General features: G+C 39.0%; 1 protein-coding gene across 3 annotated transcripts in view; it reads right to left on the bottom strand.

Annotated features, from left to right (window-relative positions):
- Nucleotides 1-16195, bottom strand: part of THSD4 (thrombospondin type 1 domain containing 4) — a 236352-nt gene that overhangs the window by 21405 nt on the left and 198752 nt on the right. For all 3 annotated transcript variants that reach the window (XM_059482062.1, XM_059482063.1, XM_059482064.1), the window contains 5 exons: nt 8410-8585; nt 4547-4643; nt 3446-3688; nt 1107-1236; nt 171-375 (listed from right to left, as the gene is read on the bottom strand). In XM_059482062.1, coding sequence (XP_059338045.1) covers nt 171-375; nt 1107-1236; nt 3446-3688; nt 4547-4643; nt 8410-8585 — 851 coding nt within the window. The remainder of the gene's footprint in view (nt 1-170; nt 376-1106; nt 1237-3445; nt 3689-4546; nt 4644-8409; nt 8586-16195) is intronic.

Raw genomic sequence — 16195 nt, forward strand, 5'->3', positions numbered from 1 at the left:
TGGTCATAGTTAAGCAGGGATTTATTGAACTAAGATTTGCTTATTTCCAAGGTTTTTAATATTCCACTTTGTTTTGACAAAACCAAATTGATGTTTGATTAGTGATCCCTGGAAGAAAATTTGTATTCTTTCTGAGGTATTCTACCCCTAAATGAATGGATCCTACTTACTGAGGTCCACTCAGTCCTGATCTGCCACTCGCTGCAGATCTTGAGCTGGCAGGTGCTGGTGGTGTCGGGCTTCTCCAGGTGCTGGCAGCGGTACTGCTGCACGGTCAGCGTGCGGTTGGCGTAGATCTGCCGGCACAGGATCTGCCGGTGCTGCATCCCCAGCCCGCACGTCTTGCTGCACTCAGACCACTCCCCTATGTCCCAGCTGCAGTGAAAAGAAAAGGATATCTTTGTTCCACAAAGAATTCTCTAACACTGATCTTAACAGAACTGGAATGACATGATTCTTATGCTGGTCCAGAATCCTATAAAATCCCACTTCAGTCTCTGTGTCTGCAGCGATCCCTTAGGGAGGCACCATCACACACTTGTTTACACAGCCTTCCTGCAGAGGCTGGTAACTGTGAGCATGGATACAGATTGCACAATTCATGGTCTCAAGGCATACTGCAAATGTTACTCAAGCCTGTAACAGCTGCTTGGTTTTTAAAAGAATGTGTCTGTAATATATATTACTGCTCTAATGACACTTCTGAAAATATTTAATATGTGCTGTATTTTTCTGCAGCAAAGGCAGCACAAGAATCACGTCATGCATCCAGGCATTCATTCATCAGTAAAACTGAAATAGTAAATGATAAACAATGAACAAACAGAATTAACTTTAGAGACTGAAAATAATCTCTAGATAGATCTTTCTCATTCCAAAATGTCACTGTATTTATTCAGTCACCTTTGTATAGATACGTTATTTTCAGTTTTGTCTTTACAAACATGAAGACACACACTTAAAGGAAGTATCTAAATTTGTTTACACATTTTATTTCAGAACTCTTGTATTTAGAAAGTCAAACTACTTTCCTACTTAAAATAGCCCCTTTGACATGCAAGATCCCAATGACACTGGCTTATTTCACTTAAGTTATAGCATCTTACAAAGCAGGGCATGGGAAGAGGTTGCAGGCCTCCTCTTCTGGAATGGGTTTGGTGCTGCTGTCACAGTAACCCTCGGGCACCTCCTCATGAGTGATTCTGTTGACGCAGTGGAAAATTGGGTACTGTGATCCTGAAATGAAACAGTCAATTAGGTAAAGAATTGCAATAGCAGCAGCATACAACATGGATGCAGAAAGGAAATGCATAAATTGACAATGAAATATAGACATAGGTTTTATCCAAAATTTCCAAATGTAAGAGCTGAGAGGACAGTTTCTGCACTGTCCAAATTCCAGCAGATCTACTTGCTCAGTCATCTTAAATGGAAATCTAGGACAAGAGATGGTGGCAGTTCTCATGGGAAGCATTTTCACTTTGTAAAAAAAAGGTAATCAAGTCTTTTTCTAAGCCAAAGTTTTACAAACATGCTTTGAAATCTCTCAGGTTTTCATCAAAACTGTTAATTTAGTCTCCCTTTTCTTTAGGTAGCACAAAAATAACTTATTTTTTCTTCTTGCAACTTGGAATTTCCTAAGGTCATTTAACTTCAGTGGATCTTACAAAAAATATTAAAAACCATCATCTATATTTCTGCATGAAGAAATAAAGTAGAAGAAAATGGAAAACATAGAGGAAAGAAAAAAGCAGAAAGTGTCCTGTACTGAATGACGCAAAATGAAACAAAGCCTCAAAGAGTACAGATTTTTTTCCTGATTTTTCCACTCCTTTCTTTGTCAGCCTATATAACCTAGTTTGGCTTGAAATGCCTTAGGGCCATCAGAGAGGCAGGGGCATCTCACAGCAAGATCACAAGAAATGTTCATACAGTCTCAATAGTCTAAGGATCCAGCTCTCAAGATCCAGTTTCTTTTGAATTTAACTTAATCAGAACATGCACACATTATCCATATAATGGGAAAAGAGACACTTATTTCTGGCAGCTCTGTTGCTAAATTTAATGGAATAAATAGGAGGCTGAAATTAATTTTTTTTATTTTAATTTTTTTTAAGTCCTAGTGTTTTTTTATCTTCATTTTGACTCAGATTTCATTAATGCCACTGCCAAGAGTGACCAGATCTCTGCAGAAAGAACAAGAACCATGTGCCAATGTTGATAAAGGCCATGGCATACACAACAAAGATTTTTATGATGGAAAGGAAGAATACATTTACCCTGATGTGTTCCTACAACTGCACCATAAATTACCTGATTTAGATACTGAAATTCACCTTGAATATGGGAATTCAGTCACTCAGTAGTTGATACAGACTGATTGCTGCTAGCCAATAATCAGACACACAATTATGGATTCTGCCTAGATGACTTGTAGTAAAAGCACAGTGTGCTTAAATGCCAACTAAAATATTTTTCTCCACAAAAGGGCTGACTTAAGGAAGTCTGAATTTTACTGGTAGTATTTTAGCTCTAGTACTTCTGCAGTAATTTCTCCAAGGAGTTTTTTTTTTTAACTGAGAAGAAATTTTGATTGTTATCAATATTGCTGGATTTTTTAGCTGTCTGTAGCTATAACATGCACACCGACCTGGCCTTGGAACAAATTTACAAAGTGTCTTCTCAAACTAATTAGGAAGCAAATGTTCTACATGTAAATGAACTGGTGACAGTCAGCTGAGCTCCCACACTGGTACATGTTTATTTTAAACCGCTGCAGTTTCATGGTACGGTGGTGGGTGGCTATGCATAGTACAAAAGATTTCACTTTTACCATCAAAAAAACTTATTCTTCCAAGCAATTGCTTGTGTTCTGCATTATTGAATCTGTGGTCACTGTGAATGTCTGGCAGCAAAGCTGAATCTCTGCAGTACATACAAGCAGTTTATGCACCACTTCCCAAAAGTTCACCAGGCCCTTTCCATCCCTTTTTCTTCCCACTTCTTCCCTGTAAAAACCTCAGACTTCTGTAGTCACATCAGTGCTGCTCCAGCAACACCCAATGAGACGAAGATCTGTCTGATGAAATGCCAGTAAACCTTCCCATGAAGGCCAGAAAACTGTTGGCAAAGACACAAAAAGCCCGATGGGTTATCTGACAATGCTGGAGAGGCAAAAGGAATGGTAAAGAATGCCAAAGGATGTTGAGGAAAGTAGCTGTGTATCAAGGGCATGGGAGAGAGTAGCTTGCCATAAATGCTGAAATATTTCCTTTCAGAGACAAATGCCATATCCTCCTTATAGTTTCCACGCTTTCTATTTCTAATATTGCTGGTTTTACTGATTTAAATGTAAGCACAGGTAACAGTAGTGATGTGACCTTTGATTGTAAGAGAACAGAAAACAGCAGGTCTAGCAATGTTTGTGCATACACAAAGCCCTTACCTTTCCCACATGTAGTAGTGCACTCAGTTTTCCCAACCTGTTTCCAGTTGTATTCTCGGTTTTGTCTTGGTGGTTGCATAGCAGGCACCTGGTTTTCTGGCTGATGAGAAGGAAATCTTCCTGGCTGAATAACTGGGAAAGTTCCAGCTGACTGTCCAGTCAGAATGTCTGTCTCTCTATGCAAATCCTCCGACTCATGACTTGTACCTTCTGGCATTCCTAACTGACCATTCAGTGGCTCCCCTGATGATGGACAATAATAGAAAAGTAAAACAATGAGCCTATTAGTCTATGTGATTATTCTCTAATAATTAGAACTGGAGAATCACTAAACTTGGAAGCAGCTTTAATCTGCTATGTAGAGACTGCCTAATAGTGACCTGCAAAGACTGTGTTGTTTTAAACTAAGACAACCAAGTCTTAGCCAGCAAGTACATTAAAAACTAAAAACTGAAGAATCTCCAAAGACAACGTAGAGTTAATGCCCCAGTGTCAAAATTTCCCAAAGCATTTTTGTTTTGTTCCATGCTCTGCATTCTGTGCCTCCCCATGTCACAGCACAGCTGCTCCTCATTATGAACATACCAAACACTCAGAAATCTGTCAAAGCAAGTCACGAACATTAAAGTGAGGAGTAAATTCACTTGCAAAGTTTCTCCTGTCCTTCAGAACTTCCTAGGTGCACACACAGCACATACCCACAGCTCAGGCAGGGGCTGTCCAGATTCTTGCCTGGGAAGAGAACAGTGTTCTGTTTGATCCTCTCCAGTTGCAAGAGGAAAGGGGAACTGTGGAGGGTTGTTTTAAATTATTTCAGAAAGAAAAACACTCTGAAAATAAAGATCATGTTTTATTTAATTTCTGAGACATGGTTACAACACTCCTACTCAAAGTAGTAATCTTCCCAGCTAAAGCATAATAAACCCTGCCAGTTTTACTTCACTGAAGTTTTACCAAATCTATGGTGAGTTCAAATTAAACATGTAGGGTGAAATTCTGGGCCTCTACCACAGCATTGACACTAATTCATTGGTATTAATTTCTCCATTAGCTTATTAAGTGACAAAAAGTGTTTGATAAAAGGAAATGGTGACATTTTACCTGGCCTCCTGTGAGCAAGCAACTGAGGACTAATGACATTGTCTCCTGGAATGATATATTCATAATGTATACCAGGGTTAGGCTGCTGATGAATCATCTAAAAAGAAAACCAGCATACATTGAGTTCTTCCACTTGTTATGTCACTAACACTTAAATACCAACTTGAACTGATCAGCTACATAACATTATCACTGGTTGGGATAGAAGCAATGGTTAATGACTGTCTCCAAAAAATGCAAAAAGAAGGAAACACAAGTTACTGTTTGCAAAGAAGGAAATGCAAGTTCCTGTGTTTGCAAATTGAGCTAGATTTTGATGGCAGAGAAAATGTTTGTCTAAATCTTCTCTGAAAACCTAAGCCTGCCATGCTTGGGCCAGGGTGTGCTGTGGGCTGTGCCAGCCATGGCCTCTCCTCTCAGCAAGGGGAGCAGCAGAGGCACACACCAGGCCTCAGCAGCAGAAGAGATGGTCCTAAGATCATCAAAACACTCTCAGATAGCAGGGATTTGACAGATGCCTGAGGAAACAAAAGCAAAGAAACAAAGCAGAAAAACCAAACCACCACAACCCCTAGCCCTACACATGCAGCCTATTGCACTTTTACAGGTTCCCCAGAGGCTCAAGGAGACCCCTGCAGACAGCACACACTGCTCTGTGTCCATGGCAAAGCTGCTGCTCCTTCCAGCGCCTGCAGCTCCCTCAGCACCCATGGAGCCCCAGCAACCCACCAGTTCAAACTGGGGCTGTCCTGCTGCCTCCCCAGGAGCAGTGCCCAGCAAGGATCAGGGAGCAGGTCCCAAGGCCCATGGACTTGCTGCAGCAGCAGCTGAAGATCACCTGCAGCCCTCCTGCACCCTTCCAAATTTATCTTCAACTGAACCAAGATGTCTTACAGCAAACCACAATTCCATCAATATGTTCTTTACAAAACACAGGCAGGAACCAGAAAGTTTTCTCCTTTAAATGTGAAAATGAAGCCCAGGATTTTCAGAATGCTGCTGCACAAGCCCAGGTGAACTGACGGGAGCATGACTCTGACAGCCATTGTTACACTGGGTGTGCTGTTTAAACAGTTGGGCATAATAGGACCTGAGAAAGACATGACTTTAGCACAGCTTTTACAAACTGTTAGCAGCACACTCCACTCCCAACTGAATTCTACTGCACTGCTGCTCTGAGCCTGAGCACACCCACACTACAAATGCAGGGGTGTCATGAGCTGATACTTCCACTATTTTAGCTCTGACTACTTCAGTATTGCTTCTACTGACACAGGTTCTAGCCTGAACTCTCTGTGGAGATTAGTCTGATAAAAGCCTCAGACTATACTCAAAGTACCCTTTAAAACCAAACCAAATCAAATCAGAACACAAAAAACCAAACACCCAAACCAACAAACCCAGAAGCAAACATCAGAGCTACCTGTGGCTCTTTGGTTCTCACCAATGAATCTCATGGATTCTTGGACCTAGAAGTAAAATGTCCTGCTATCCTAATGGCCCAGTGACCCAGCAGAGGACAACTAATGCTTCAAGGCTTCACTAAATTTGTATCTATTAATACCAACTAGGGATTCAGACTTCTGTTTTAACTTATGTCAAAATCACTCTTTCCTTGCCAAATATAATAGCTGTTCCTCTAAATGCTGTCCCCCAGAGAGTATTCACTTTTCTGAACCAGCTAACAATGCACTGCTTGCAGTATTTTTTTTAAGGTTGGGTCCTTCCAATGTCACTTTCTTATCCAAAAAATACACCCTCTTTGTGGTCCTGAGAGAACCAAGAACTGTGAACTAACTTCAGCAGTAGAGTACACTTCCCCTTCCAGAGCCAGGACCCTGTTCTGTAGATGGTTCCAGGAACAACTTCCCAGTGGTTCCCATGTGATGGTTTTTCCATCATACTTCTCAAAACAACTGAAAGTCATATTTTAGACAGAGCTTAACTGATGAGGTCCCTAATTAGCATATTGTTCCAGCTTTCCTGCAAGAAAATACCTGAAATGATAGAACATTTCTGCTTTGACTTAGTGGACCCAAATCTTTGTAGCAAAGTATACTTCACACTTGGACAGAACTTGCATCTCTTCTTCTTGTAACTTATAACCTCCTGTATATCAGAAAGCTTTTCACTTTATATTTCAGAGTGGAAGAAAGACAGCATGATCTCAAAAAAATAGAACAGAAGCCATTTCGAGTTCTCATCTGCAAATCTCTTCATTTTTCTACACAGAGCATAAAGATCATGAGTATGGGTGAATGGAGAATTACATAACTCAGGCACTGTAAAATGAAGTCTGAAAAAAGACATCTGTATCTGCTTGGTTACACATCTCAAACCTGGGAGAGAAGCTGTGTCATACTGAGCATTGATTTTCTTGCATCTAGCACTATTCACCTTTATCTTCCCACAGTATATTAAAAAAGAGACTAAACTATCATTTTATACTGAATTGTAGCATTCCTCCTATCAAACCAAAACATCTCAGGTGAGAGTCCTGTCAAATCAGAAGTGGCAACCCATAGCAGCAGCCACAGAGCAAAGCTGGCAAAGCTAACCCATCATGGCAGCTTTCTTACACTCCCTAAGCGTAAACCAAAACATTACAATATCAAACATCAAAACAAACATCAAACAACATCAAAATTTAAGGCTTTTTTATGATATTACTTTGGAAATGTTCAATCCATTTCCTAACCCATTTCTCTCTGGGTCATTATATACTAGGCATTAATTGGCTGAACATAAAAGCTCAAAGCCAAGCCTCAACTCACAAACCCTGTAACCTCACAAAAACACAAACATCTGAAAAACACAGAGTCTGCATTGCACAGTTTAGGAGAAAAGTTGTTTATTTTTCCAGGTTTTTCCCAGTCATTCATTGCAATCAATTGGAAAAGAAGTTCGGATCTTGGACTTTATGATCTCAGAGGTCTTTTTCAACCTTAATGATTCTAGTGTTAGCATAATTATTACATTGCTTTATTAGACACCATATAGCAGATGGGAAATAACTTTGCCAACATCTAACTTTTCCCAGCCTTGTAATCAGGGTAGTTACTATTAAGTTTTCTATGGAATTACCCAGCACATTCACTTTTCTACCTCGCACTGCACTCAAGGACAAAAAAGCCTGTATGAAAGAATCATTTATTCCCTTAATTTATTTTTTTCAAGAAATGAATTTTACTGTGTGGGAGTGTATAATCTCAGAACACACCATTTATCTTGGAAGAAGTTGTAATCAATTCCAGTTATGTTTTTTATTTCAATATGATGAACTAAAAACCCATCCCATCTAAAGTAAAAAGCTTTCTCAATATTTCTCCCTCTTAGAAACAATTTGTCTTCTGTCTTCCTTTCTCAAATAGCCATTATCTATGGTCTCCCATCACAGCTTCATATTAAAACTGCCCTGCTTCAAATCCTACGTTCTATAGGTTTATGGACTTGTTTCTTTTAAAGGAAACTGAGATGGTGAGAGGCCTTGTCTGGCTTAAGTATTTGCTTCTTCACTGTAAAATTAAACTATACCAAATTTGTTTCACTAGGAAAGTATCCAGAAAAAATCCAGTTCACAAAAGAAAAGCCTTGAACATTTGTATGCCTTATTTCTATTTTACTGAGTAAGTTCAATTTGTTTTACTGGATCAGTTAAGTCTGAGAGAAAAAGGCTTGATGAAGATTTCCTATGATCTGGAGCAAAACAGATACCACAGGAAACAAGTGTAAAACATCAAAACAAACATTTCAAAACTGCAGCAACAAAGCATTGGTACTGAATACCATTTTACTGTTGCGCGTTAACCACAAACTGAACAATTTCTTTTCCATCAGGAAGAATAATTTAAATACTAACTCACATAGACATCAAGGACTTCATTGGTTGGCCCATCAGCCAGAAAGGACTCCCCTGCAGTGCTGGAGATCTCATTGGGGCGTCTGTAGGTGAACATTGTGCCCCCTCCTTCGTACCTGCCCGGCCGGTCGATGGCCCAGTTGCCGTTGATGATGGAGCGTCCCGAGCGGCTGCGCAGGGCTGCAGGGACACAAACACAAGCACTGGTCACAGGAGAGCCCCTTCCCACATGCAGGGACACAAACACAAGCACTGGTCACAGGAGAGCCCCTTCCCACATGCAGGGACACAAACACAAGCACTGGTCACAGGAGAGCCCCTTCCCACACTGCTGCCCAGTCAGCTCCTCACAGCTGCACAGAACACTCTCAGGTATTCCTGATGCCAGGCAACAAAGCTGATGAAAACAGTTATATTAGTAAAAAACTCAACAAATCAAGCACAAAGCAATCTTAGAAAACTGTGTCTCAACACTTCATATGTTTATGTTGTAGGAAAAGAAAGAAAAATCAAAGACAGCTTGGAAACCTTTTCCAACAGTTTCTCCTAGGTGGCCACATGACTCTCAGCCAGCCAGCAACACACACAGCACACATGGATGCCAAGGAAGTGGTTTTCCTGCATTTTCTTCCCATTGCATGGACTAGTTTGTGATTTAGGCAGAACAAATCACAGAGTCAGATACAGAAAACCAGTGCATTGCACAATGTAGAAGGACCAAACTGTAGAAGCACATGAGTACCCTGAGTTGCCAAATGTTCCTGGTATCCTGTTATGATGCCCTTTGGCTGGTCCCTCCACTTCCTTTTCAGAACAAGTTTGTCAGAACATCTGCAGGGTCCTGACCTGCAGCACTGCTTGGAGTGCTGAGCATTCTGAAAATGCTCTGTAGAATCCCTTGCATAAAGAAAGTTACTTGCAAATCAGATACTAGCCAGGGATTGATAAAATATGGATTCAATGTCCCGCTGGGCAGTGCCTTCCCTTTGTTATTATGGGCTAGTCACTGCTTTTGTGACATAGGAGCCTCTGTTCCTCCTCATTCCTATTTTCTTTATCTGTCTAGGTTACTATAGTTTTAGTCCTTAAGGTCAGAAACTCCTGCCACATATATGCTTAATTTCTGCAATATTACAGTTGCATTATTTTATATATATATATAGGCTGAAACCCTATCAGACATTGCTTAAGTACACAGGAATGACACAACCCTTTCTCTTAAGGCTCTACTCATAGATTTTCAATTTTATTACAAAAGAATTTTCTTTTAAATAAAAACTTTAAAAGAGACAACAAAATCTAGTAATACCCTTGGCTGTATTTTGCTTGGTAATTTACTTTTTAAAATCCAAATTCAAGGTACAAGCTTTGAACTTAAAAAAATTTAGGGTCAAGGAGCCAGTTATTCCAATTTGCTTCTTCTTCACCCTGTCTTAACAACAGTGATACTCAGTTAAAATGCTCTCAACATTATACACAATTATTTATGCTACTAGGAAAAACTTACATGCATGGCCTAAATGATGGGAAATTAAATTTATACTACTAATTCCAAAGTAATACACATTAGAGACAAAAGTCTTAATTTTTTGTACATATTCCAGACATCTGAATTAACTTAATCAACAGAAGCAGTCTTTGTGCTTTGCTGCAGCACTCAGAACAGAATATCCCATGAGAAGGGACAGTGACACTCCCTTGTCTTGCTAGGTTGTAAAATTCAAAATCTTTCGGAGGGGTTGCTGCTGACTACCCAACTATATATAATTTGCTTAATATTGATGAAATATTTTTATAAAAGCAAAAATGTCAATGAATTTAATGGCTTTGGATCAGACCCTGTAAATGTAATCACACATTTTGAACTTTTATTTTACTTAATGCTACATGCTTATTTTCCCAAGAGCTGCCATATATCCTCTTGCTTCCTAGGTCTCATTTACTGACATGCCAACAAAACAACCTCTATATTGTGGACATTTCTTGAAAAATATTTTATACAATAACAGCCATAGAAATGGCTTCATCATTCCTCATATTGTGCTGAGAGGAAAAATTATAGCTCAAAAATATTGCACACAGGCTAAATAGGAAGTCCAGTCACATTATTTGCTATTTATATGCTATTTACACTTTTTTACTTTTTAATTAAACAACTATGGATTAAAAACTTCTGCAAAATGTATTGGAGACTGATTTTACATTGGTTTATTAATGTGGAACACTTCCTTAACTTTACGATCTGAGTATTTTTTCTTAGATTGATGCTAAACAAATAAGATAAATGAATCATCAAGAGCTCAAGAAAAAAAAAAGAGAGCTGGCTAAGATTGTTATTAATAATGAAGCTGTAGAAAGATGGCTGTCTGAAAAACTGAGTGCACATTAAACTTTCATTTCAAATCCATCATATGACACATTTGAAAGAGGCCTCTCCATAAAAAGGGAAAATGTGCCTCTTTTATGTTTTGATCACTCTGCATCCACCACCTCAAGTCTGCCCCCTGAAGAATTTTTATGGTGCTAATATTTTTAGCCAAAGCACAAAAGATTATGAGAAGCTTTACCATTAAGTCCTCATGAGGAATTCCTCATACATGCTGTAGCCCATTTAATCTATCTTTCATCTTGGAAACAGCTTTTAACTAAAACTGTGCTGTTTACAGTGGCCTTCAATAATATTTTGCAATATGTGATATGGAGTATTTCAGGACCCAGAGTGATATGGAGTATTTCCGGATACAATTCTGATTAACTTCTCCATATTAGCAGTTTATTATGTATTTTAAGTGTCTTGCTGAATTACTCCTATTTTTCTAACCATATCTGAAGAGAAATATTTTAGGTGTGGGTACAGTACCTCACTATTTGCAGTACATTTTCACCCAAAATAGGCACAGTACCAATAATGAAATGAAACTTCTTAAATCTGGCAAAGCACTAACATGCAGAGCAATACAGTCTATTTTTCTGTCCTAAGGCTTTTCTGTCTGGGAGAACAGTGTCCTAAGTCCTACTTAATTGCTTTACAAGTCCTATTAAGGCTGCAGACAGACAGAACTGAAGTTCTTTCCCATCCACATGAAGTGTCTCCCACATGGTCCTGACCCACAGAGAGTGAAGCAGGGAGCAGTTCCCCTCTCTGGGAACAGCCTTGCAGCTGTGGCCAGTGGGAATCCAGGGCAGGGCCTGGCTGCTGGACTCAACTGCAAATGTCCCACTGGGGATTTAATCCAGGGAACCTGCACAAGCTGCAGATGCACTCAAGTTGCAAGTCAAAGACTGAAAAGACAGCATAAAATATTCTTTGATAAAGGTCCTCAACAAAGGCACCTCCAACAGGGGAGTGGGTGACACGGATGGGGCTCTCTCTCTCTGCAATTGCTTTGCAGTTGCCAATCAAAAACCAAAGCATCTTATAGGCAAAGTGTAGCAACTATCTTATTTTTACACCACAAGCAAAATTTTTACTTGACATATCACATTTGAAGCATTTTCCTTCTATTTTATTTTAAAAGCTTTTAAAGATTTAATCCTGTTGCTGTTAAGTCAAGAATGCCTTGGCCATACTAGCTTTCTATAGAAACACCACTTTCCCAACACCTTTAAAGAAAGTGCCCAGACACAGCTGCAGTAAATTTCAGACTACTTCTGTGTCACCACTTTGAAGAAAGAAGTGAAAGAAACATGCAACTACTCCTGTTTATCTTTCCTGCACAAAAATACATGATATGGAGCTTTCAGAGACAAATCTAAAAAATTCACATACTGCATTATAAAAATCAGTGCAGGGTGATGTCCTTGTACAACTAAACCCCACAGACAGCCTTTGGGGACATCTCCTGGGAGGTAGGTAAGTCAGTTGGCTACATGGTACAAACCATGAGGAATGCAACAGGAAGAGAAACTTGGAAGGGAAGGGCTTGTTGGAAAAGTGCAGCAAATGGAAAAGTCCAGAAAGTGGAAAAGTGCAGCAAAGGCACTGAGCTGGCCTTTAACTCTGAGCAGCCATACCCCAGCCTGCTAACCAGAGCAACTCCTACAACCAGTGGCTACTTCTGATTGCATTCCATCTTGCAAGACTGATAGGCATGAAGGCAGGCTGAGTTATGTGATACTGAATAATTTTTTAGAATTTTTTTGAGTTTTTTTTTAAATGTCTGAAATTCTCTTCAAGTCCTTTTGGAGAAGAGAATTTTGGTTGTCTGGCTTTCTATACAATTACACCATAATACAGACCCCTATTCTTACATAGATTACTTATTTTTTATTACATATATTAATAAATTACTTATTTTTTTACCTAGAAGAAACTTTAAAATCTGCTTTTTAGAAATCTAACAATCATCTTTGCTTACAGCTTTGAGTAGCTTGGACATATGCTTATTTTGTAATGGTACTGCTGAATTTATCCATGAACTGAGTAGTTGTCATAACATTGCAAATAAATATGACACATAGTATTTATTGCTGGCATTAGCATTCAAGCAATTGCTTAAATATTTTTAAAGTAGGCATTAGATAAAAGTACCAGATTCCCAACACTATTAAAAGGAAATGATAATTCAAGTATACTGTTATTTCCAAGGAAAGGTTTGCACAGTTTTCTTTCTTATCTAAAATATTAACAGCAGAACTTCAGGTCAACAGCATAATCCTGCTCAATAAGTTATTCAGATATTCTCCTTAGGGAGTTATCACACAGAGAAGTCCTGCTTCAAAGGGGAATAAATTTCAAACAGTGAATTTCATTAAACCAATTTTGCCAAGTTTGGCCTGAGGTCCCACTTTGGCAGGTTTTACCCTCCACTATGACAGTGTCAAAAAAAGCAAGTACAAGAGATTGCTATTCTGCTGCCTTAGGTCTAATTTAGTGTTGTTTTAGTTTTGAGAATGCAGACATCTTTTGGTGCATTTCCTAATGATCATGAGAACAACAAATCCCACTACCACTTTTTAAATATTCCAGGGGTTTTTTTTACCTGCAAAAAGAAAATACTGTTTATTTGCTTAAACACAATTATTTTGCAGTTAATGACTGCAAACAGAAATGCTCCTTTTCCGCGCTGCAGCAAACAGTAATTTTCCATTTCAGAGGATCCAAACTATTGCTGAACTACTGCTTCCCCAACTCCCTCAGAGAGAAGCCCCCATATCTCTCAGTTGTGCCTGTTCCTTTTTGTGTTTGACTCCAAAAGCCCTGCTGATGCATCAGCTCAAGGAAAATGCTGAGGCAGCAAAGCAGAAGAGACAATTAACTACTGATGCTAATAAATATTATAGGCTTTGAGAAAAAAGCCAGATTTGCCCTATAGCTGTACAGTCTGTTCAGACCCAGACACTACAGCAGGTTTGAAGTCTCCATGGCTTCAGTAAAATCTCCAAAGCAAGTGCAGAGTCAATCTGCATGGTACCAAATCTTGAGCCTCTGTCAGAGGAGGATGCAGGATTTCCCCATGTTTTTTAGCACTTTTCCCTGATAGGTATTAGTAAAAGCCCATGAAACAAAAACACATTAAGTAGTCTGGGCTTCCTCTTCTGTCTTTTTGGCGAGATGAGAAGCAAAATTTGAGAAACCCCCTCTCTGATTACAGCATTCTCACACTGTGACTGCTGAGACCTTGGCACACGAGGTACTACAAAATACACACACAGATATATGACCTGACATGTGCAAAATGTGATAATTTGGCAATTATTGTGCCTCCATGTCACTGCTGCTCACCCACACATCATCCTCAATCCCAGTGGGAAGCAGTGTGCAACACAGACCTTTGGAAAACCCATATAAACAGTGGTGTTACTCAGGCAGGGAATGTTCTGCATCCCATTACCCAGCTGCTACACTGGGACTGCAAACCTGTGGCTGTGTACAGCCTGGAGCTCTGGAAATGGGGAGCTCATGAAGCAGATTTGATGATGCAAGTAAAAACATTCATCAAAGCAGAATTTCAGCATTTTGTTAATTCTTGCACTGCAAGGCATAAGCACTTCTTATGAATTGTATCTTGGGTTTAATTTTCAGTTTTCTTCCTACTACTGTTTCCCTTCTTTAAAATTGCTCTAATAAATGCCTTTTCCCATTTTCCAAGCAGGTGCTCTTGAGTGATTGATGACTTTTAATATTATTATTCCTAAGTACAAAACTAATAACACTTACATGATTTCAAGGCTTTCCATGGGGAGTAAGTTATGCCAAGGCAGTAATTCTGAATGTTCAGATATGGCTCTAAATAGCAGAGAATTAGGGAACACTACAGAGTATGCTTACCCAGATCATATAATTAGTTTCTAAAAGCATTTATTGGAGGTCATACTAATATTTAACAAGAAAGTAAATGAAGGAATAAGAGGAAACAACAGAGATGAAGTCAATCTTTAGGCTAGTGCTATGTTTGTGAGGTCTCTAGCACAAAAACAAACCTGCCCAGGCCTCTTTAACAAGACAGGCTTTATGAAAGTCAGGGAAGTGTGAAGGCATTAATGGTCCATGCTGTTCATGACATATGCAAATATTGGCACTGCATCTCAATAACCACCACAATTAAATAGGCAACACCCCAGCTCTTCATCAAGGGTGCTTCAATTCCTACTTTGTATTGACTGCAATGAGCAAAGAACTCCTGTTAGAAATGCCATCACTCCTGAACAATTCCTGCATTTTATGAGTCATCTATTACAGCCCCCTATACTGGGGAGAAGTACAAGCCAAGCTATCAGAAGGCCAGCACAACATTTGTTCAAGATAAGAATCATTCCAACAAAATCTGAAAATGAGGAGATTCCGTTATTCTGTGAATGACCTAACCTAAAAGGACTTACACAATTAATACGCACAACAACAGTACATGTTAAGAATGATGAACTTCCCATTTATTTTTACCTGGCCATTCTCTATAATTATATATCTCAAATACATTTTATTAAGTACTATAAAAATAATCTATAAAAACCTCTCTCTCTTATAACTTGAACAAAAATTTCCCTTGAGTTGAAGGGGTAGCAGTGGTTGACTAAATTCCCAACTCCACTAAAGTCTATGCAAATTTCCTGCTGTATAGTTGTATGTAATTTTACTGTTGCCATGAAAATACTGAATATGAAGTACAGAAGGACAAAAATAGACTGAGAGGAATTAAATATGAAGAGAAGAACAACACTAAGCCCCAGAGAACTGGAGTGAGAATCATACACGTCTTGTGTCTGTAACTATGTTGAATGTATAGCCCATTGCATATCTACTATTTTGTTTTAGGAAATGCAGCACTTCAAAGTGGAACTCCTATGGTTCAGAAGACTCTAGAAATTAATCAGTAGAGTCTAACTCAAAATTGTGGGCTTTTTTAATATAGAAATTCAAAATCCCTTTTCCCACTCTTACTTATACATTCTTAATTTCTTTCTGTAAAGAAGGCAGGACATAACTGAGGTTACAGTTTCTTAGTGGAAGTGTCAGAACTTCAGCTCTTATGAGGCATAATTAGAATTTTTGTCTAAGCCCAGTGAAAAAACAGGGCTTGAATTCTTAGCAATGTATTTCCTACCCTATGTCAGTAACATCAGGAAATAGTCTCCACTGGCAATAGCTGTAAATCAAGGATTTAGAAATAACAAACAACATTCAGGACTGGTAGTCTCCAACAGGGATACATTTCCAGTGTAGCATGTGATATTTTAGCCATGCAGCTCCAGCTGAACCTGAAGATGATAGGATTTGTCTTAGTTACATTATTTCAGTAAGAATCTGGTTCTTGTATTTCAGGAGTTGATTGGACTGGCTGCTAATGGCT

The sequence above is a fragment of the Ammospiza nelsoni genome, chromosome 14 (genome assembly GCF_027579445.1).
Source record: "Ammospiza nelsoni isolate bAmmNel1 chromosome 14, bAmmNel1.pri, whole genome shotgun sequence".
NCBI classification, from domain to species: Eukaryota; Metazoa; Chordata; class Aves; order Passeriformes; family Passerellidae; genus Ammospiza; species Ammospiza nelsoni.